Below are 22,661 nucleotides of genomic sequence, written 5' to 3'. Positions count from 1 at the left end.
TACAATAATAATCTATATATATATATATAATATATTATATTATATATTATATATTTCTCCTGATGTTTCACCTGCATCTATGGCAAGCATCCTCAGAGGTAGTCAGTAGGGCTGGGCGGTTTCGTTTCGTAATTTTGTAATTCGTTAAAAATTCGTTATTTTTTTTTATAACGAAGCGATATTGAACCATTCAGGAGCAACTAAAAAACGAAACGAATTTTTCCAATTCGTTTCGTAATTGTTTCGTTATTGATTCGTTATTGATTCGTAAATGTTTCGTTATTATTTCCGCATGTCTGGTGCAAGTTTTAGGGTTGCTGTTTGTTTTCTCAGTGAAAAAAAATATAATTATCACACCAACAGTCAACAACAGAGGGAGAGGGAAGCTTCAGAAGTTTTTTTAGCGTATTGCGCGATCGCGGCCGCCATTAACGAATCGATTCGTAATTGATTCGTAATTGTTTCGTAATTGGTTTATGATTTCCGAAATTTCGTAAATATCGAACTTTTTTTAAGGAAAATTTCGGAATTCTTTTAAATAACGAAACACAAAAAACCCCTAAAAACGAATCGAGTTTAGAAACAAATTTTTCTGTGTTTGGACAGCCCTAATATATATAAAGGTGAACGTCGTCCTGAGTGGTTCAAAAACGGAAAAACTACAGGACCAAATATCACCAATTTTGGCCTTCTAATGCCTCGTACCTCAAGGTATGACCAACAATCATCAAAATCATCAAAAATCATCATGGGGCCTCTGTGTGGGAAGTTTGGCCTAATTCTATCATTGGTTGGGTTCAGAATGCTCTTTGATTGCAGGTGAACTATAAATCCCAGCAACTACAACTCCCAAATGTCAAGGTCTATTTTCCCCAAACTCCACCAGAATCCACATTTGGACATATTGAGTGTTCGTGCCGAGTTTGGTCCAGATTGATCATTGTTTGAGTCCACAGTGCTCTCTGCATTTAGGTGAACTACAACTCCCAAACTCAAGGTCAGTGCCCACCAAGCCATTCTAGCATTTTCTATTGGTCATGGGATTTCTGTGTGGCCAGGTCTGATTCAATTCCATTGCTGGTGGAGTTCAGAAAGCTCTCTGATTGTAGGCGAACTATAAATCCCAGCAACTACAACTCCCAAATGACAACATCAATCTCCTCCAACCTCACCTCTGAGGATGCTTGCCATAGATGCAGGCGAAATGTCAGGAGAAATGCCTCTAGAACATGGCCATATAGCCCGAAAAAACCCACAAGAACTGAATCATCAAAATTCCAATAAACACCAAAACAAACTCACAAATTCAAAAACTCCACAAATGGCAGAGCTGTGGGGCAGGAGACCCACAATGAGGATGATGCCGGCGGCACAAACGCAGACTCTGAACGGAGGCCGTGTAATGAAAATTATTGTCCTTTATTCCACTTGGCAAGAAGAGGCCGCTCTGGGGACCAAGGAAGGGGGGCTGTTCGCAGGAGGGGACAGAAAGAGGCTTCCTTCTTCCAAGGTACGCAACCCACAACCATCTCCCCCTTGGTGTGTTGAGCATCACAATGCTTTACCTCCAAGCCAGCTCTCCTGGAATTGCCTCTCTTTGTTTATTTATTGCCTGCCTTTCTTTTGCACCTCGACCCATTTGAAAAGGAGACCCCAATGAGCCCCCTTAATCCTCCTCTCCTTGACCTATATACTAACTCAGAATGTAGAACAGGCATGGGCCAACTTGGGCCCTCCCTCCAGGTGTTTTGGACTTCAACTCCCACAATTCCTAACAGCCTACCGGCCGTTAGGAATTGTGGGAGTTGAAGTCCAAAACACCTGGAGGGAGGGCCCAAGTTGGCCCATGCCTGCTGCAGAATTTGGTCCAGAAGAAGTCAAAGGCATCTCTGTGGGAGCCAACCACCACCTGAGAGAAAGACGGACTTGCCCCAAGGGAGATTGGGGCCGCACCTGAGCCTGCAGGTAAAGGACGGAGGGGGGCAGGGGCAGGGTCTGCAGGTGCAAAATGAATAAACATGGCCAAGGCTTCACTGTGGGGTCACAGCATAGAAGGCGGCAGAGAGACAGGGGAAAAGTTTTCCATTTGCAGGAAGAGCCTCCAAACCTGTGGCACAACGATGTTGAAGTTGGGCAGCAGGTGAGATGACAAGGCCTGAGTGAAAAGGAGCCTGACCCACACAACGGGCTGCAGCGGGGGGTCCGTGGTGGCGCTGCCTCGCCTTCCTGCGCTCAGAGATGTCCTGAGCCACACTTCCCACTCCGTTCCTGAGGCCAAGGGCCAGCGCTAGTGGCCTGAGATGATGGCCAAGGCCCAGTCCTTGATGGCCACCGTGGTGTCCTGCAGGAACGTCCAGGAGGAAAGGGTGAGGTTGGTCAGTTGGTCCCTTAGGCAGTTCCACGAGCCTTCACCCCTAGGAAGGAGAAGAGAAGGGGGAAAAGGTCAGCAGCCAACAGAACCAGATGCTAGGACAGTGTTTCTCAACCTGGGGGTCAGGACCCCTGGGGGGGGGGTCATGAGGGGTTGTCAGAGGGGTCCCCAAAACCATCAGAATATACAATATTTTCTGTTGATCATGGGGGCTCTGTGTGGGAAGTTTGGCCCAATTCTATCATTGGTTGGGTTCAGAATGCTCTTTGATTGTAGGTGAACTATACATCCCAGCAACTGCAACTCCCAAATGTCAAGGTCTATTTCCCCCCAAACTCCACCAGAGTCCACATTTGGACATATTGAGTGTTCATGCCGAGTTTGGTCCAGACTGATCGTTGTTTCTTGCTTCTCCACCTCTTTCCTTCCTTCTCTTTTACTTTCTTTCTTTCTTTCCCTCCCTCTTTCTTTATTCCTTTCTTTCTTGCTCTCCTTCCTTCCCTCTCTCTTTACTTCCCATTTTTCTGTACCATCATTTAGCTTTTTTGGTGAAGGGGGTTGCACTGGAGGGCCTTGAGTATTTTCCGTTGGTCATGGGGGGTTCTGTGTGGGAAGTTTGCCCCAATTCTATCATTGGTGGGGTTCAGAATGCTCTTTGATTGTAGGTGAACTATAAATCCCAGCAACTACAACTCCCAAATGTCAAGGTCTATTTTCCCAAACTCCATCTGTGTTTATATTTGGGCATATTGAGTATTTGTGCCAAGTTTGGTCCAGATCCATCATTGATTGAGTCCACAGTGCTCTCTGCATGTAGGTGAACTACAACTCCCAAAGTGAAGGTCAGTGTCCACCAAGCCATTCTAGCATTTTCTATTGGCATGGGATTTCTGTGTGGCCAGGTCTGATTCAATTCCATTGCTGGTGGAGTTCAGAAAGCTCTCTGATTGTAGGCGAACTATAAATCCCAGCAACTACAACTCCCAAATGACAACATCAATCTCCTCCAACCCCACCAGTATTCAAATTTGGGCGTATTGGGTATTTGGGCCAAATTTGGTCCAGTGAATGAAAATCCATCCTGCATATCAGATGTTTACATTACAATTCAGAACCATATCAAAATTACAGTTCAGAAGAAGCAACAAAAATAATGTTATGGTTGGGGGTCGCCACAACATGAGGAACTGTATCAAGGGGTCGTGGCAATAGGAAGGTTGAGAAACACTGTGCTAGGAGAAAGCAACTGGGGCTTATATTGTTGCAGTAAGTCATAGCAGGATCAAGTGTGTGTTAAAGAAAAACCTTAATTATTATGTGCAGCTGGTAATGTAGGTCAGCTAGCATGTTTGGGCCACACCCGCTGGAGTATAACTGTATGAGTTTGTTGTAGGCTTTTTCGGGCTATATGGCCATGTTCTAGAGGCATTCTCTCCTGACGTTTGGCCTGCATCTATGGCAAGCATCCTCAGAGGTAGTGAGGTCTGTTGGAACTAGGAAAAAGGGTTTATATATCTGTGGAATGACCAGGGTGGGACAAAGGACTCTTGTCTGCTGGAGCTAGGTGTGAATGTTTCAACTGACCACCTTGATTAGCATTTGATGGCCTGGCAGTGCCTGGAGCAATCTTTTGTTGCACAAGCCGGAATGTGTCCAGAGGAGGGTGGCTAAAATGATCAAGGGTCTGGAGAACAAGCCCTATGAGGAGCGGCTTAAGGAGCTGGGCATGTTTAGCCTGAAGAAGAGAAGGCTGAGAGGAGATATGATAGCCATGTATAAATATGTGAGAGGAAGCCACAGGGAGGAGGGAGCAAGCTTCCTTTCTGCTTCCCTGGAGACTAGGACGCAATGGAAGAATGGCTTCAAACTACAAGAGAGGAGATTCCATCTGAACACGAGGAAGAACTTCCTGACTGTGAGAGCCGTTCAGCAGTGGAACTCTCTGCCCCGGAGTGTGGTGGAGGCTCCTTCTTTGGAAGCTTTTAAACAGAGGCTGGATGGCCATCTGCCAGGGGTGATTTGAATGCAATATTCCTGCTTCTTGGCAGAATGGGGTTGGACTGGATGGCCCAGGAGGTCTCTTCCAACTCTTGGATTCTAGGATTCTATGATTCTAGCTGATTAGATGTCCCTGATTGTTTTCCCTCTGCTGTTTTGCTGTTTTAATTTTGACAACCACCATGTCAGACTAGGTCAACTAGCATAATTGGGCCACACCCGGTGGAGTATAACTGTATGGATTTTGGAATACAGTTTGGAGAAGCAGTACGCTACTCTGAGGAGGAGAAGCAATATGCTGTAATGCTGCTATAAATAATAATAATAATAATAATAATAATAATAATAATAATAATACTTTATTTGTACCCCGCTACCATCTCTCCAAGGGACTCGGTGCGGCTGACATGAGGCCAAGCCCACAGCACCTCAATAAACAAAGGCAATAACAAATAATCAATACAAAACAGTTAAAATAAAAACTCAAAAACAAAAATACACAACAAATAGTAAACAATAACAATAACATACAGCATTTAAAAACCTATGGCCGGGCCAAATTTTCTAACAGGCACTACTCACTTGCAAGAGGCCACCCAGTGTTGCCAGAGTCCCTCCAGGGACGTGGTCACGTAGTCCACGGCCGGCAGGAAACAGTTCCGCATGAGGAAGAGCAAAAGCTCCTTGAGGTACTCGGCTCCTTGCAGCACGGCGTCTGGAATGTGGGTCTGGAGCTGGCAAAGGAGAAAAGGCAAAAGCAGCAGGTCAACCTCTAGCACCAGCAATAGCCGCAAAGAGCCCCAGGGATGGCTCAGGGTGCAATAGGGAGTCAACAACACCTGCCACAGGACAGGTCCACCTCAGTCATTGTTCTGAGCCAAGGAAACCAAGGACATATATAACGGCCACAAGGACATATATAACCTTGCAACAGCCATATAGGCACAAATCCTACATGCTCAATGGGGCCATACAATAGCAATAATAATAACAACAATAACAATACATTTATTACCCGCCTCTCCTTGCCTGCAACACACTCAAGGAGGCTTAGCAACTGGGTTTCTGCCCCTTCCCTCTGGGGGTCCCAAACCTGTTGATTTATTGACCTCTGAGTGTCCACTCAAAGGCCCAAAAGCAAATAATGAAGTCTGCTGCCTCAGTTAGTTCCAAAGCCTGGAGCAGCTCTTATCTTTTATCTAAGATCTACAGAGACACTCGCTGGAACACCTCAGCAAGCAAGAGTCCAAAAGTGGCAGGCGCCATGGTATCAATCCATGGCTGATACCAAATGAGAGACTCCTTGCTGGGCACACAGAAGAGTGAGCGACATGGAAGGCGCTGAACAGACTGCGCTCTGGCACCATGAGATGCAGAGCCAACCTCAAGAAATGGGGCCACAAAGTGGAATACACGACATGCGAGTGTGGAGAAGAGCAAACCACTGACCACCCTGTGAGCCCCGCCACATATACAAGGGAGGACCTTCTTGCGGCAACACCAGAAGCACTCCAAGGGGACAGATACTATTTATATATTTATTTCTCATGTCAGGGAAAACAGTCAATTATATTACATTTCTAACAGAACAAAGCAAGCAAACAGACAGAACACAAAATTTGCAAGCTTGGTAGTGGATTAAATGTCCTTTGACCAGTATCTGGCCACTTGGAGTGCCTCTGGTGTTGCTGCAAGAAGGTCCTCCATGGTGCATGTAGCAGGGCTCAGGGTGCATTGCAGCAGGTGGTCAGTGGTTTGCTCCTCTCCGCATTTCGTGGATTCCACTTTGTGGCCCCATTTCTTGAGGTTGGCTCTGCATCTCGTGGTGCCAGAGCACAGTCTGTTCAGCGCCTTCCAAGTCGCCCAGTCTTCTGTGTGCCCAGGGGGGAGTCTCTCATTTGGTATCAGCCATTGGTTGAGGTTCTGGGTTTGAGCCTGCCAGTTTTGGACTCTCGCTTGCTGAGGTGTTCCAACGAGTGTCTCTGTAGATCTTAGAAAACTATGTCTGGATTTAAGTCGTTGACGTGCTGGCTGATACCCAAACAGGGGATGAGCTGGAGATGTCTCTGCCTTGGTCCTTTACTATTGGCTGCTACTGCTTGGCGGATGTCAAGTGGTGCAATGCCGGCTAAGCAGTGTAATTTCTCCAGTGGTGTAGGGCGCAGACACCCTGTGATAATGCGGCATGTCTCATTAAGAGCCACATCTACTGTTTTAGCGTGGTGAGATGTGTTCCACACTGGGCATGCATACTCAGCAGCAGAGTAGCATAGTGCAAGGGCAGATGTCTTCACTGTGTCTGGTTGTGATCCCCAGGTTGTGCCAGTCAGCTTTCGTATGATATTGTTTCTAGCGCCCACTTTTTGCTTGATGCTCAGGCAATGCTTTTTGTAGGTAAGAGCACGGTCCAGAGTGACTCCCAGGTATTTGGGTGCGCTGCAATGCTCCAGTGGGATTCCTTTCCAGGTGATCCTCAGAGCTCGGCCAGCTACTGCTCAAAGGACATTTAATCTACTACCAAGTTTGCAAAGTTTGTGGTTTGTTTGTTTGGTTAAAAATGTAATACAAATGTCTGGTTGCTCCTGACACGATAAATAAATAAAGGTTCAAAAAGTATTTGTGACAACCATCCTGTGTGGACTGACTTTTGCTGTATGACACAACTGCACATCCTCACTCGCACGCACAGGGCCCACCGCCCTAACTCTCCCTCCCTCTCCCCCGGATGGATGCTCACCCATTCGATGAATGCCGGGAGATGGTCCCTGAGCCAGGCCAACTGAGCTGAGCACTTCCCGGAGATGTAGACGGCCGTCGCGTTCGTCTTGGCCCAGGCCAGCTCCAGGTTGGGTCCCAGGGCAGTGGCCACGCGAGAATAGTAGACAGGCACGTTGGCTTCGAGCCAGCTGAAGAAAGAAGGGCAGGATGAAGAATGTGGGGCCAAGGGAAAAGAAGCACCTCACGACAATGCCTTTGGGGAGGATCACAGAGTCATAGTGTTGGAAAACACCACAAAACTCGGCACTAACGCTTGATGCTCAGGTGTCGGCGATGGCTGGGAGGGCCTTTGAGCAACTGTGCGCCAGCTGTGACTGTACCACGAAAAGTCTGACTTGACCATGGTGGTCCACGCCTTAGTTGCCTCCAGGTTGGATTACTACAATGCACTCTACGCGGGGCTGCCCTTGAAGACAGCCCAGAAGCTGCAACTAGTGCAAGAATCAGCGGCCAGGTTGAGGATATAGTATTTAGCTTTTAATATTGTTATTATGCACTGTCTCATGTCTAATTGCACTATAATGGTTCTTTTGCTTATCAATGTATGTATTTTTATGGCATCGAATTGTGCTGATTGTGTACGCCGCTCTGAGTCGCCCCCAGGCTGATATGAACGGGGTAGAAATAATGCAAATAAACAAATAAATAACCGGAGCAAACTACAGGGAGCGGTCAACCCTCCTGGTCAAACAGTTAGTTCCATTGGCTGCCGATAAGTTTGCAGTCCCAATTCAAGGTGCAGGTAATAATAAAAATAACGGCATTCCTAGAGAGGTCATAAATCAAGTGTGTAGAACAAATGGGCGCAAAGTCATACGTCACTCTGAAATGCAAGAGGTGTGGACTAGTGCTGATAACAGTTAAAGTGTTTGCAATGTTATGATCGGACGGTAAAGAAGCAATTTTACGATGTGCTGAGTGTTAAGTAGCTTCTAATGTATATAGCTGTAAAATAAAGTAGTTTATAGCCTAGGTGGCTGTGATTGATCTGTTCCTGCCTTGCTGTGCTGCAGATGTTACTGACAGCATTGTCCCCTATGAATCTACACAATCTCTAAGATCTTCTGTGGAGGCCCTTCTCTCGCTCCCACCCCCGTCACAAGCACGGTTGGTTGGGATGAGGGAGAGGGCCTTCTTTGTGGTGGCCCCCCAGCTATGGAACTCTCTCTCCGGGTAGATTAGACTGGCACCCACCTTGTCCACCTTCCAGAAAGAACTAAACACGAGGATGTTCCACTGTGCCTTCGACTAGATAGTTCCCCAAATAATTCTGGCTGTTAGGAATTGTGGGAGTTGAAGTCCAAAACACTTTGAGGAAAGGCTAAAGTTGGCCCATGCCTGGTCTTGATATGATATTCCCATTGATGCAGCCTAGAGTCATGCTGGCTTTTTTAGTTGCCACATCACAGTTGTCTCATGTTCAGCTTGTGTCCACTAAGACTCCTAGACTCCTTTCACATGGACCGTTTCGAACCTATATCTACACATTTCATTTTTTTCTGCCTTAGTGTCTTCTCATACATTTCTCCCTGTCGAAAGGCATTGTGTTCATTTTGGTCCATCAGCTCTCCAATCTGAAGGTCATTTTGGATCCTGATCCCATCCTCTAGGACACAAGCTCTCCCTCTCAACATGCTCCCCAAAGGCAAAGCGCTGACACTGCATGAAATAGGGGAAGGGGTCCTACTGACCTGTAGCCTCCCGCAGAGGCACGGGACACCTTGCTCCAGGCTTGCTGGGATGCAGATAGGATGCCGGAGGAGCGCAGGAACCGAGCAGAGGCAGAGGCTGGAAATGACAGATAGTGTCCCTCAGGATACAACAACTTCTGATACAACAACTGAGACAGGTCTGCCACCCCACCCACCCACCCACCCCCACCTCCAAGTGTGATGAATATGTGATAGGTGGTTTGATCTTCTTTCCTCATGTCAGGAGTGACTTGCGAAACTGCAAGTCGCTTCTAGAGTGAAAGATTTGGCTGTTCTGCAAGGACATTGCCCGGATGTTTTACCATCCTTGTGGGGAGCTTCTCTCATGTCCTCGCACAGGGAGCTGGAGCTGACAGAGGGAGCTCACCCATGCTCTCCCCGGATTCGAACCGCCGACCTATCGGTCTTCAGTCCTACAAGGGTTTAACCTATTGCGCTACCAGGAGATCCATGGTGGTTTGAATAAAATTGTATGAAAAATCGATGACTGGGACGTATAGAGTCTAAAGATCCCATCCTAAGAAATAAGGCATGGAAAACTACAAAAAGGAGGTGAATTGCTGACTTTTATGATCAGAGACGATGACTAATCCTTGGTGAAAAACAGCATGTTTACATATTAAAAGGCAATGGCTGTTTTAAGTTAAGGAAACCAATATCTGTTAAAAAGGAAGTCAACACAAGGCTCCTTATATGTACCAACACCAATTAAGCAGAGTCAACATCTGTCTGGAACTGATGGGAATCAATGTGTTTCAGGCTGGAAAAATATCTATCATTCACTTACAACTTTGGAACAACATCAACAAGAAATACTGCTATACAAGAGACCTTATTACAACCCAAAAATTGTGGCAAACCAGAGGAAGTTCTGCTGTGTTCCCATCGTGCACAGATCTTCTGATAGCCAAGCCAAGCAATAATGTGACCCACACATTCTTGTGAAATGCCGATTATGCTTGAAATTTCTCTCTGAGTGATACGACGACTGTCTTGAATCAATCTGTCAACCTTTTGCTTCTGAAACTCAGTGGTTGCTGTCACAGGATGTCCAACTCAAATGTCATGCAAGTCAGATGTTCCCACCTCAACATCTTTAAATTCACTCGCCCAATGACGCACAGTACTCACATCAACACAATCACCATAAACAGCTTGCATTCTCTGATGAATCTCCTTTGAGGTGAGACCTTCTGCTGTCAAGAATTCAATGACTGCACCTTGCTTAAGTCGCATTGACTGACCGTCTGCGCAGGGTTCCATACTTCGCACTTTAACAACACAACTGTTCAATGCTAAGGCTTCCCGCCAAAATGGAACTGTAGAGGAGAGTCTACTGAACAAGCCAGTACCTGCCACATACCACTACTGCCATCTGTTGAGGAGTTACGAAGGTGGAGGCATTACATTTTCTGCTAAGGCTTCCTGCCAAAATGGAACTGTAGAGGAGAGTCTACTGAACAAGCCAGTACCTGCCACATACCAGTACTGCCATCTCTTGAGGAATTACGAAGATGGAGGCATTACTTTTCCTGCTTCCTGCCAAAATGGAACTGTAGAGGAGAGTCTACTGAACAAGCCAGTACCTGCCACATACCAGTACTGCCATCTCTTGAGGAATTAAGAAGATGGAGGCATTACTTTTTCTGCTAAGGCTTCCTGCCAAAATGGAACTGTAGAGGAGAGTCTACTGAACAAGCCAGTACCTGCCACATACCAGTACTGCCATCTCTTGAGGAATTACGAAGATGGAGGCATTACTTTTCCTGCTTCCTGCCAAAATGGAACTGTAGAGGAGAGTCTACTGAACAAGCCAGTACCTGCCACATACCAGTACTGCCATCTCTTGAGGAATTAAGAAGATGGAGGCATTACTTTTTCTGCTAAGGCTTCCTGCCAAAATGGAACTGTAGAGGAGAGTCTACTGAACAAGCCAGTACCTGCCGCATACCAGTACTGCCATCTCTTGAGGAATTACGAAGGTGGAGGCATTACTTTTCATTCAACCCTCGTATTTACACAATGGTAGATTTGCTTGGAATGCAATCAGGCTTCCTCCAGGGTCTCTTTTCCCGGAGAAGGAAGAAGAGATGGTAATGCATGCATGATGAGTGAATGTTTCTATGTGTGTGAATGTTTATATGTTTGTGTGTCTACTTTCTTTCTCTGCAAAGTGCCTAATACTCTGTCTCATTGCAAATGAAGTAAAAGAACCTTTTAAATGCCTTTTGTAGTTTGAAACGTATTGATGACCCAGGGAAGTTGTCCCCTCGCCTCACCTTGGAAGGAGCCGTGGGTCCTCACGTCGTGCATCAGGAAGCAGCCAGCGAAGACGAGGAGGACCAAGGCCAGCCGGGGCCAAGGAAACCGACTGGTTTTCATCTTGAGCAGCAGGCTCTACGAGGAAGGAAACGGGCGAAACAGAAGACGGGTTGCCTCTACCAAGAGGAGCCCAGCGGCCTTCCCGAACCCGGAGCCCCTTCCCGGCAGAGGAACGCACCTCGCAGGCAGTTTGGCAAGCGGAGACGTCCTGAGCATTGTTGGATCCCTTCAGAGCCAGTTCGTCGTTTGTGGCTTTGAACGAGCGAACCGTTTCATGTAAAGATTTCCGGACCTTGGGGATAACAGATATGAATATGAATAAGAATCAAGATATCCTATTCAACTATATGATAACTTTAGCTAGAATTGTACTTGCAAGACATTGGAAGACAAGAGAAAACCCAACGGAAGAAGAATGGAAATTAGAAATAATGGATATAAAGAATATGAGAAAAGACATGAAGGCAAACCCAAATGCCCTACAGACTGGACTTTACTAGACTTTTTCCCCCAAAAAAACTAGATGATGCAATTATGAGAAGACGGGGAGACTAATTACAATTGATATGCAAGAGACTAATTGCTTGGAAAGGATAAGAATTTGGAAGTCAACAAGAAGATTTTAATTTTTATTTTTTTTATTTTTTTCCTTTTTATTTTTTCACCGCCATTTTAAATACACACACACACACACACTTTTTCTACCATTTTCCCCATTTTTTCTTTCCCTCTTTTTTATATATTTTCTATTTTTATTTCTTGCTAGCCATAACCTGCCACACGTTGCTGTGGCCCACATCGGGGTTCTGTGTGGAAGGTCTAGCCCAGTTCTATCATTGGTGGGGTTCTGAATGCTCTGTGATTGTAGGTGAACTATAAATCCCAGTAACTACAACTCCCAAATGTCAAGATTCTCTTTTCCCCAAACTCTTCCGGTGTTCACATTTGGGCATATTGAGTATTCGTGTAGCATTTGGTCCAGATCCATCATTGTTTTGAGTCCACAGTGCTCTCTGGATGTAGGTGAACTACAACTCCAAAACCAAAGGACACTGCCCACCAAACCCTTCCAGTATTTTCTGTTGGTCATGGGAGTTCTGTGTGCCAAGTTTGGTTCAATTCCATCACTGATGGGGTTCAGAATGCTCTTTGATTGTAGGTGAACTATAAATCCCAGCAACTACAACTCCCAAATGAGAAAATCATAATTTTTTTTAGTGAAAACATTGGGTTGTTAGGTGCCTTGTGTCCAAATTTGGTGTCAATTCCTCCAGTGGTTTTTGAGTTCTGTTAATCCCACAAACGAACATTACATTTTTATTTATATAGATTTCATTTTTTTGCCTTTCATTCCCCTTTAGCTCTTTTACCCCATCCCATTAGTAAGGAAACTTCCGTACCCCTTCTACCACAGTTAGCCTCTTTCCATTTTTTTTCCTTTTTACCAATCTAATTTTCCTACCCCTTTTTACCTACCCTTTTCTATTCCCCCTTTTTTTCATTCCTTTTTTTCTTCATTCCTTTTTTCTCCCCCCCCCTTTCCCCCCCCCCCCCAAACAATCAATAAAAATTATTTTTAAAAAGGATTTCTGGACCTTGGAAAAGAAAAAAAGTTGACAAAGAATGGGATAGAATCATCAGATTGGGAGACAGCCTCTGAACCAAGGAAGAGATGCCCTGCTCGTGTCATAGAATCATAGAATCAAAGAGTTGGAAGAGACCTCCTGGGCCATCCAGTCCAACCCCCTGCCAAGAAGCAGGAATATTGCATTCAAATCATCCCTGACAGATGGCCATCCAGCCTCTGCTTAAAAGCTTCCAAAGAAGGAGCCTCCACCACACTCCGGGGCAGAGAGTTCCACTGCTGAACGGCTCTCACAGTCAGGAAGTTCTTCCTCATGTTCAGATGGAATCTCCTCTCTTCTAGTTTGAAGCCATTGTTCCATTGCGTCCTAGTCTCCAAGGAAGCAGAAAACAAGCTTGCTCCCTCCTCCTCCCTGTGGCTTCCTCTCACATATTTATACATGGCTATCATGTCTCCTCTCATTCTTCTCTTCTTCAGGCTAAACATGACCAGTTCCCTAAGCCGCTCCTCATAGGGCTTGTTCTCCAGACCCTTGATCATTTTAGTCTCCCTCCTCTGGACACATTCCAGCCTGTCAATATCTCTCTTGAATTGTGGTGCCCAGAATTGGACACAATATTCCAGATGTGGTCTAAACAAAGCAGAATAGAGGGGTAGCATTACTTCCTTAGATCTAGACACTATGCTCCTATTGATGTCATCCTGGAAGATTATGTCAAAGAACTTCAAAGAAATGAAACTTGAGAGGAATTCACACCATGAATGGAAATGTGCAATGAGCTGTTAAAAACCGCCATCTGGTATCGTCAAGGCTGAGAAAAGGAAGCCATAACATTCTTTATTGAGATAGCTAGAGCTATTGATTGATTGAAAATGCCTCCAGAACATGGCCATATAACCCGGAAAAACATACAACAACCCAGTGATTCCGGCCGTGAAAGCCTTCGACAATACACAGGAAATCATTCTTAATCACTAATGCCCATGGTTGCTGCACCTCTATTGCCACAAAATCCAAAGACAGAGGCCACTCACCTTTTTGGATGTCTGGCCCCAGGTTTCCAGGTAGTGGTTCAGGAGTAGGCTGTGGAAACAAAGGGAAAAAGACATCATGCTTTGGACTTCAACTCCCAGAATTCCTGGCAGCCGAATTATGGAAGTTGGAAGTCCAAAACACCTGGAGGAAGGACAAAGTTGGCCCATGCCTGTCCTAGAAGGTTCTGCATGAACCGCAGGCTCTAAAAGGTGGCGAGGCAGTGGCGAAGCCTTACCTCGACTGAGAAAGGTGCTTGGCGTAGAGCTGCTTCCAGACGCTGAAGCTGAGCGGATCGAGACTGAGGCACTCGGTCAAACAGTTCAGCAGCTGCACAGGATTGAGAGCAGAATTAGGGGCAGGGGTCTGCAGAACTAGCACCAAACAGCATGAAACAGCAGCTTCTGTGCAACCAAGGGATGGTGCAAGAGCATTGCAACCCAGGTGTAAGAACATTGCAGGCACAGACATAATCTTCAGGACTCCCCGTCCAAGTCGTGACATACATTCCCCAAATCTTATTATTTATTTATTTATTTATTTATTTCAGGCATCTCTATCCCATCCTTCTTACCTCCGAAGAGGGACTCAGGACAGCTTACAGCAGTTTGCTACCGGGCACCATTCAAAGTGCTGGCTTTAGCCTATAAAGCCCTAAATGGTTCCGGTCAAGCTTTCCTATTGGAACGTATCTCTCCTTATGAACCATCTAGGACTTTAAGATCATCTCAGGAGGCCCTGCTCTCGATCCCGGCTTCCTCACAGATGCGTTTGGCGGGGACGAGAGACAGGGCCTTCTCAGAGGTGGCCCCTCAACGGTGGAATACTCTTCCCCAGGGATATAAGATCTGCTCCCTCCCTTCTATTTATTTATTTATTTATTTACGGTACTTGTAGACCGCCGTTCTCAGCCCTAGGGACAACATATAAAAAACAATTTACAATAAAGGCAATATCACAAACAACAAGAACAACATCACTATCAATAATACAATTACACTAAATCATTTGCGACGTCTCATCATAGAATCACAATCCAATCTCGTTATCCATATTCCGTTCCAGTCATCATTGCCAATTGTTGTAGCACTTAATCAAACGCCTTCTCAAACAACCACGTCTTTAGTCTCTTGCGGAATGTCATAAGGGAGGGCGCCTGTCTGATGTCTACAGGGAGGGTGTTCCACAGCCGGGGGGCCACCACCGAGAAGGCCCTATCCCTCGTCCCCGCCAGGCGTGCCTGTGAGGCAGGCGGGATCGAGAGAAGGGCCTCCCCGGACGATCTCAAGGTCCTCGTGGGCTCATAGGCCGAGATGCGGTCAGATAGGTATTTTGGGCCGGAACCGTTTAGGGCTTTATAGGCCAACACCAGCACCTTGAATTGGGCCCGGTAGCAAATCGGCAGCCAGTGGAGCTGGTACAGCAAGGGCGTTGTATGCTCCCTGCGTCCTGCTCCTGTTAGTAACATGGCTGCCGCGCGCTGGACTAACTGAAGCTTCCGGGCCGTCTTCAAGGGCAGCCCCACGTAGAGAGCGTTGCAGTAGTCAAGGCGGGATGTGACCAGAACGTGTACTACCGTGGCCAAATCAGACTTCCCGAGGTACGGGCGCAAAATGGTTAAGACCTGGCTCATCGAGCAAGCTTTTCCTACTGGAGCATAATTAGATGTAAACGAATGTATGGAATGACTAACGATCCAACTGGACCACGATTTTAGTAAGGAGACGCCGAGAATCCTGTTTTTACAGATATATTACATTTTAAATGTTGAACTGTTTTTATAATTCTTTTAACTGTATTTTGATATTTGTTATGGCATCGAATCGCTGCCGACTGTGAAGCGCCTTGACAATGCCAATATATTAAAACGCGCAGTTACAATTAACACAATTCAAACAATTAGAAGCATTCAATTAAAAACAGATAGGTGTGGAAGCAGGTAGACTTCAATCCACCTGGAAGTATTTGCTGTAGTTCAGCGCAGACAGCTCTGCTGCAGCAGGATGAATGCGTGACTAGAAACATTACTATCATCCTATACACACACACACACATATACATACACATACACACACATATATGTACATGTGTAGTGTGTGTGTATATATATATACACACACACACACACTCCACACTGAAGACACTTTGTGGACAACTGATGTGTTAGTACCCCCTCATTAGATTTGGATGGTTTACATAGAAAATAATAATAATAATAATAATAATAATAATAATAATAATAATAATAATAAAACTTTATTTATATGCCACTACCATCTCCCCAAAGGACTCTGTGCGGCTTACATGAGGCTGAGCCCACAATACAACAATACAAGCAAAACACATTTTTTGTGTGTGTCAGGAGCAACTTGAGAAATTGCAAGAACATCCAAAGAGCACTGTGGACTCAAACAATGATGGATCTGGACCAAACTTGGCACAAATACTCCATATGCCCAAATATGAACACAGATGAAGTTTGGGGAAAGTAGACCTTGACATTTGGGAGTTGCAGTTACTGGGATTTATAGTTCACCTACAATCAAAGAGCATTCTGAACCCCACCAATGATAGAATTGGGCCAAACTTCCCACATAGAACCCCCACGAGCTAGAGAAAATACTGTGTTCTGGCACCCACTCGCGACCCCCCCCAGGGGTCCTGACCCTCGGGATGAGAAATACTGCTTTAAGGCCATCCAGTCCAACTCCAATCCAGCTATAGATAGACATAGGATTCACTCTCTCTCACACACTCACACATGTATATGACACATATAGTATCATAGATTTGAAAGGGACCCTTAAAGAAGGACAATTATATGTTGCATATTCCAGAGTAGGCAAACCAGACACTCTCCACATCAACACTGGCAAAGAAACAGCAAGAAATACTGTGTACCCACAAGCAGAAAGACATTACGTATATTAGAAACCAACACTTTCTCATTACTTTATTTTCCAGATCACCAGACTGGGCCACAGCAATGCATGGCAGGGGACAACTAGTATTTTATATATAGAGAAATGTGCCAAGAATAAAAGGCTCCTCAGTTTGGATCAAAACCAAATCAGAGAGTTTTTCTAAACCAGTGGTCCTCAACCTTCCTAATGCCACAACCCCTTAGTAAAGGTCCTCACGTTGTGGTGGCCCCCAACCATAACCTTATTTTCGTTGCTACTTCTTTAATTTTGCGACTGTTATGAATCGTAATATAAATATCTGATATGCAGGATGTATTTTCATTCACTGGACCAAATTTGGCACAAATACCTGATACGCCCAAATTTGAATACTGGTGGGGTTGGAGGGGATTGATTTTGTTATTTGGGAATGTTGGAGTTGCTGGGATTTATAGTTCACCTAAAATCAAAGAGCTAGTGTATATATATACACACACTCCACACTGAAGAGACTTTGTGGATAACTGATGTGTTAGTACCCCCTCATTAGATTTGGATGGTTTACATAGAAATACAGAAACTTTGCATAATGTTTAAAAAGGGAAGAAAAGATAATAGTTGGGTTGTTGTAGGTTTTTTCGGGCTATATGGCCATGTTCTAGAAGCATTCTCTCCTGACGTTTCACCTGCATCTATGGCAAGCATCCTCAGAGGTTGTGAGGGCTCTGAGCTGGTTTATTTATTTATTTCAAGTACTTTTACCCTGCCTTTCTCAACCCCCGAGGGGGGGACTCAGGGCGGCTTACAAAAAAGCACAATTTGATGCCTGCACAAAATACGCATACGTACAAAACAGCAGTTAAAAACAATTATCACAGTTAAAATAGTCGTTATATAACACAATCAATAAAACTAATCTCATGGTCAGCGTTCGTCTTTTAGAGTTCCATAATTCCATTCCACTTAGTCAATTCCTGTCCATCATAGAATCAAAGAGTTGGAAGAGACCTCATGGGCCATCCAGTCCAACCCCATTCTGCCAAGAAGCAGGAATATTGCATTCAAATCACCCCTGACAGATGGCCATCCAGCCTCTGCTTAAAAGCTTCCAAAGAAGGAGCCTCCACCACACTCCGGGGCAGAGAGTTCCACTGCTGAACGGCTCTCACAGTCAGGAAGTTCTTCCTAATGTTCAGATGGAATCTCCTCTCTTGTTGTTTGAAGCCATTGTTCCATTGCGTCCTAGTCTCCAGGGAAGCAGAAAACATCGTCAAGATCCTTTCTTTATCTGCCAGATTGTTCGAATGCCTGGTCCCAAATCCATGTTTTCAATGTTTTCAATTTTTTCCTAAAGGCAAGGAGGGATGTCACTGTTCTAATTTCCTCGGGAAGTGAATTCCACAGGTGAGGGGCCACACCAAGAAGGCCCTGCTCCTCGTCCCCGCCAATCTCACTTGCAATAGAGGCGGGGTCGAGAGCAGGGCCTCCCCAGAAGATCTTAGACTCCGAGGTGGGACGTAGAGGGAGATCCGTTCGGACAGATACACTGGGCCAGAACCGTATAGGGTTTTCCCTGCAATAGGCAGTAAGGGAACCTAGAGCTTCTGTTCAACCATCTCAAAGCTCCCTGCTTGAGCTCCCTGCTTGGGGGACATGAGAGAAGCCTCCTCACAGGATTGCAAGACATCCGGGAGTCCCCTGGGCAACGTCTTTGTAGACGACTGATTCTCTCACTTCTGAAGCAACCAGAAGCACTCTGCTGTGTATGGGTTTATGTTGTAGCTCAGCGTCCTGACTGAGCTGCTACTCCTAGTAGTAGTGGGGAAAGGTCTCCTCGGGAGTCAGAGAGTAAAAGGCAGCGTCAACACATTAGAGGAATCCTCCTGGCACCAAGCGACAGTGATACGTTCATGGGCTTCTCAGATTACGACATGGGGAATGGGGAAGCATCTAGAGGTGTTAAAAGGACTGTTTGTGAGCCAGAATCTGAAGGAGAAGCACAGAGGAAGCGTATTCGGGAGTTACTTGGGGAACCCACCTCTGAGGAGGACTTTTTGGGCTTTGAGGGGGATTTGGGGTCTGGAAGTGACATGGAAGGGGAGGAATTGGATTGGACTCAGGTACAGAATATAAGAGACATCTGCAACCAGCCCACTTCCAGCGAGGAGTTCGAGGGGTTCATGGGGGGACTGGCAGCCAGGTGATTCTTGGCAGAATCTGACCCCTGATAGTAATTGGCAAAGGTGGAGAGATGGGCATTCAGCTGCAGACTTGGAAGCAGGTGATAGCGATGATGAAAGGGTGGGGAGCTCATCAAGCTCTGACAATGAGCTTTAGGATATAAGGGAGTTCTGTTGGCACATCCAGTTGCAGGAAGCAAAGTGTCCAAATGGGACCTTACTCTTTGCCTTGCCAAACTCTCACCTTTGGGTCCCGGGCTCCAGCCTCGTGAGTTCCTGTTGTTCCAGCTTTCCAGCTTTGATTCCTTCGGACTGACCTCAGGACCGGTTTGACCATGCTCTGGCTTTTCTGGACTTTATGTGTTTATATTTTTGGGACTGAAACATTCCTTTGGTTCTGAAACTGTGATTTTCTTGCTCCAGCGACTGTATTTCTGCTACATATTGATTTTCAAGCAGTTTGCTTCATTTTTAGTTTAATCTGGATTAAGAGTCTACACTATAATCCGGATTATACTTTAGTTTGCTCTATTGACTCAATTTTGGTGTCAAACTACTCCAATAGACTTCAGCACTGCAGTGAAGTCTCTCTTGAATATCTCAAGAGAGATATTAACTCTAACCTGGAATGTGGCCAGAGGAGGGCGACTAAAATGATCAAGGGTCTGGAGAACAAGCCCTATGAGGAGCGGCTTAGGGAACTGGGCATGTTTAGCCTGAAGAAGAGAAGGCTGAGAGGAGATATGATAGCCATGTATAAATATGTGAGAGGAAGCCACAGGGAGGAGGAGGGAGCAAGCTTGTTTTCTGCTTCCTTGGAGACTAGGATGCGGAACAATAGCTTCAAACTACAAGAGAGGAGATTCCATCTGAACACGAGGAAGAACTTCCTGACTGTGAGAGCCGTTCAGCAGTGGAACTCTCTGCCCCGGAGTGTGGTGGAGGCTCCTTCTTTGGATGCTTTTAAACAGAGGCTGGATGGCCATCTGTCAGGGGTGATTTGAATGCAATATTCCTGCTTCTTGGCAGGGGGTTGGACTGGATGGCCCATGAGGTCTCTTCCAACTCTTTGATTCTATGATTCTATGATTCTATGATTTCTGCTACATATTGATTTTCAAGCAGTTTGCTTCATTTTTAGTTTAATCTGGATTAAGAGTCTACACTATAATCCGGATTATACTTTAGTTTGCTCTATTGACTCAATTTTGGTGTCAAACTACTCCAATAGACTTCAGCACTGCAGTTAAGTGCTTTTCAAGACTTTTTGTTATCAATAAAGCTGTGCTTTACCATTTGAACTGTGTCTGGCGTGTTTGAAGGCATCTGGGTCCTGACAGGTTTATGTATGGGTTGATTATTCAGTCCAGTGTGCAGTGTATCCAGGAAGGGCATGAGTGAGGAAACTATAAATCACACATCCTGCCATGACTGATTAGTCCTGCTCAAGAATTGCCTGAGACACACAGAACCCACATGCCTGGAGGAAAACTATGCCCCTGCATCCCTCACCTCTTTCTTCATGTCAGCGGAGCAGCCGGGGAGCGTCCTTGAGAGGAAGGATGGGAAGTAGGTGTGCAGCGTAGTCTCCGGCTTTGCCCCAAAGGCCAGCACTTTCAGGCGAGGATAGAGCTGCCGGAGCTGCTCCTGGAGGCTGAGCAGAGAGACAGAAAGAGGAAAGGAGGACCCATCAGCCCCACTGACGCCCTCGGAGGAGGAAAGGCAGGCTTTCCATCCACTGCATGTGGGCAAAGAGGCACCACTGCACCACCCAGGCTCTCAGCCCCATCTGAGGAGCAGGGAGGCAACTCTTGGGTGCAAAATGCTCCTGTGTGCCTATTTTCCGCCCTACCTGGGTGATAAGGAGTTGTTGGGCGTGAAGGCAAAGTCCAAGAGCGGAAAGAAGTCTTTGGGTCCTATCATACCAAAGCCTTTGGTCAAGTTGGGATGCATCCTGCCAGAGAGAAAGCACAACGTCAGTCAACGCACAAACAAAACAAGGCGATCTAGCAGACGATGTATATACTTCAAGATTATATTAGTTAAAGGAAAAATATAAAAATGGATCTCCAATGTGGAACTGGGACTCGAAATGGAAAGATCTGATAGGCAGAGTAAAAAGGGAAAATAATAATAATAATAATAATAATAATAATAATAATAATAATAGCATGGCTGTGGCTCACAAATGGAACTTTGAAAAAGGAGACAAAGGAGAGCCTGATTCTGGCAGCCCAAGAACAAGCCATTTAAACAAATGCCATCTGAGCCAGAATTGAAAAGTCGACAACAGATCCCAAATGTAAACTCTGCAAGGAAGCAGATCATAGAAGCATAGAATCAACGAGTTGGAAGAGACCTCATGGGCCATCATCCAGTCCAACCCCATTCTGCCAAGAAGCAGGAATGTTGCATTCAAATCACCCCTGACAGATGGCCATCCAGCCTCTGTTTCAAAGCTTCCAAGGAAGGAGCCTCCACCACACTTCGGGGCAGAGAGTTCCACTGCTGAACGGCTCTCACAGTCAGGAAGTTCTTCCTCATGTTCAGGTGGAATCTCCTTTCTTGTAGTTTGAAGCTCCATTGCATCCTAGTCTGCAAGGAAGCAGAAGCAAGTTCTTGGCAAGTCCCTGCACAGAAACTTGCATCAAGAGGAGCCTAGTGTCTAGATCTAGGGAAGTCATGCTCCCCATGCTCTGTTCTGCTTTGGTTAGACCACACCTGGAATATTGTGTCCAATTCTGGGCACCACAATTGATGTTGACAAGCTGGAATGTGTCCAGAGAAAGAGGACGACTAAAATGATCAAGGGTCTGGAGAACAAGCCCTATGAGGAGCGGCTTAAAGAGCTGGGCATGTTTAGCCTGAAGAGAAGGCTGAGAGGAGATATGAGAGCCATGTATAAATATGTGAGAGGAAGCCACAGGGAGGAGGAGGGAGCAAGCTTGTGTTCTGCTTCCTTGGAGACTAGGACGCAGTGGAGCCATGGCTTCAAACTACAAGAGAGGAGATTCCATCTGAACATGAGGAAGAACTTCCTGACTGTGAGAGCCGTTCAGCAGTGGAACTCTCTGCCCCGGAGTGTGGTGGAGGCTCCTTCTTTGGAAGCTCTGAAGCAGAGGCTGGATGGCCATCTGTCAGGGGTGATTTGAATGCAATATTCCTGCTTCTTGGCAGAATGCGGTTGGACTGGATGATGGCCCAGGAGGTCTCTTCCAACTCTAGGATTCTATGATTCTAAGACATGTTAGGATGTTTTCCTGCTTCTGAGCTGCTGGAAGGAGATCTTTCACGTGGACAGCTAAGGACCATTTGAATTTCTCTTAAAGGGCATTGTATGAGTCAATGCACCTGTTCACATGACTGTATATATGTTGCTCTGCATAACAAAGAGTCTAGATCTAGGGAAGTCATGGGGAGCATGACTTCTCTAGGTCTAGACACTATGCTCCTACTGATGCAGGTCAAAATCCCATTGGTTTTTTTTTTTGACGCCACATCATAGAATCATAGAATCAAAGAGTTGGAAGAGACCTCATGGGCCATCCAGTCCAACCCCATTCTGCCAAGAAGCAGGAATATTGCATTCAAATCACCCCCGACAAATGGCCATCCAGCCTCTGCTTAAAAGCTTCCAAAGAAGGAGCCTCCACCACACTCCGGGGAAGAGTTCCACTGCTGAACGGCTCTCACAGTCAGGAAGTTCTTCCTCATGTTCAGATGGAATCTCCTCTCTTGTAGTTTGAAGCCATTGTTCCCTTGCGTCCTAGTCTCCAAGG

The 22,661-nt window shown here is 45.9% G+C and overlaps 1 protein-coding gene across 1 annotated transcript in view; it reads right to left on the bottom strand.

Annotated features, from left to right (window-relative positions):
• Nucleotides 1–1,400: 1,400 nt before the first annotated feature.
• TMEM214 (transmembrane protein 214) overlaps nucleotides 1,401–22,661 on the bottom strand; it is a 36,303-nt gene continuing 15,042 nt past the window's right edge. The window contains exons 8-17 of the mRNA XM_060754781.2: nucleotides 20,735–20,836; nucleotides 20,395–20,536; nucleotides 14,038–14,129; nucleotides 13,802–13,850; nucleotides 11,360–11,473; nucleotides 11,139–11,256; nucleotides 8,839–8,935; nucleotides 7,107–7,275; nucleotides 4,952–5,103; nucleotides 1,401–2,414 (exon numbers count right to left, since the gene is read on the bottom strand). Coding sequence (XP_060610764.2) covers nucleotides 2,288–2,414; nucleotides 4,952–5,103; nucleotides 7,107–7,275; nucleotides 8,839–8,935; nucleotides 11,139–11,256; nucleotides 11,360–11,473; nucleotides 13,802–13,850; nucleotides 14,038–14,129; nucleotides 20,395–20,536; nucleotides 20,735–20,836 — 1,162 coding nt within the window. The 3' untranslated portion in view covers nucleotides 1,401–2,287. The remainder of the gene's footprint in view (nucleotides 2,415–4,951; nucleotides 5,104–7,106; nucleotides 7,276–8,838; nucleotides 8,936–11,138; nucleotides 11,257–11,359; nucleotides 11,474–13,801; nucleotides 13,851–14,037; nucleotides 14,130–20,394; nucleotides 20,537–20,734; nucleotides 20,837–22,661) is intronic.

This window comes from Anolis sagrei, chromosome 1 (genome assembly GCF_037176765.1).
Source record: "Anolis sagrei isolate rAnoSag1 chromosome 1, rAnoSag1.mat, whole genome shotgun sequence".
Classification (NCBI taxonomy): domain Eukaryota; kingdom Metazoa; phylum Chordata; class Lepidosauria; order Squamata; family Dactyloidae; genus Anolis; species Anolis sagrei.
Note: the sequence above shows the minus strand (reverse complement) of the source record. Positions and strands in the feature narration are given on the sequence as shown.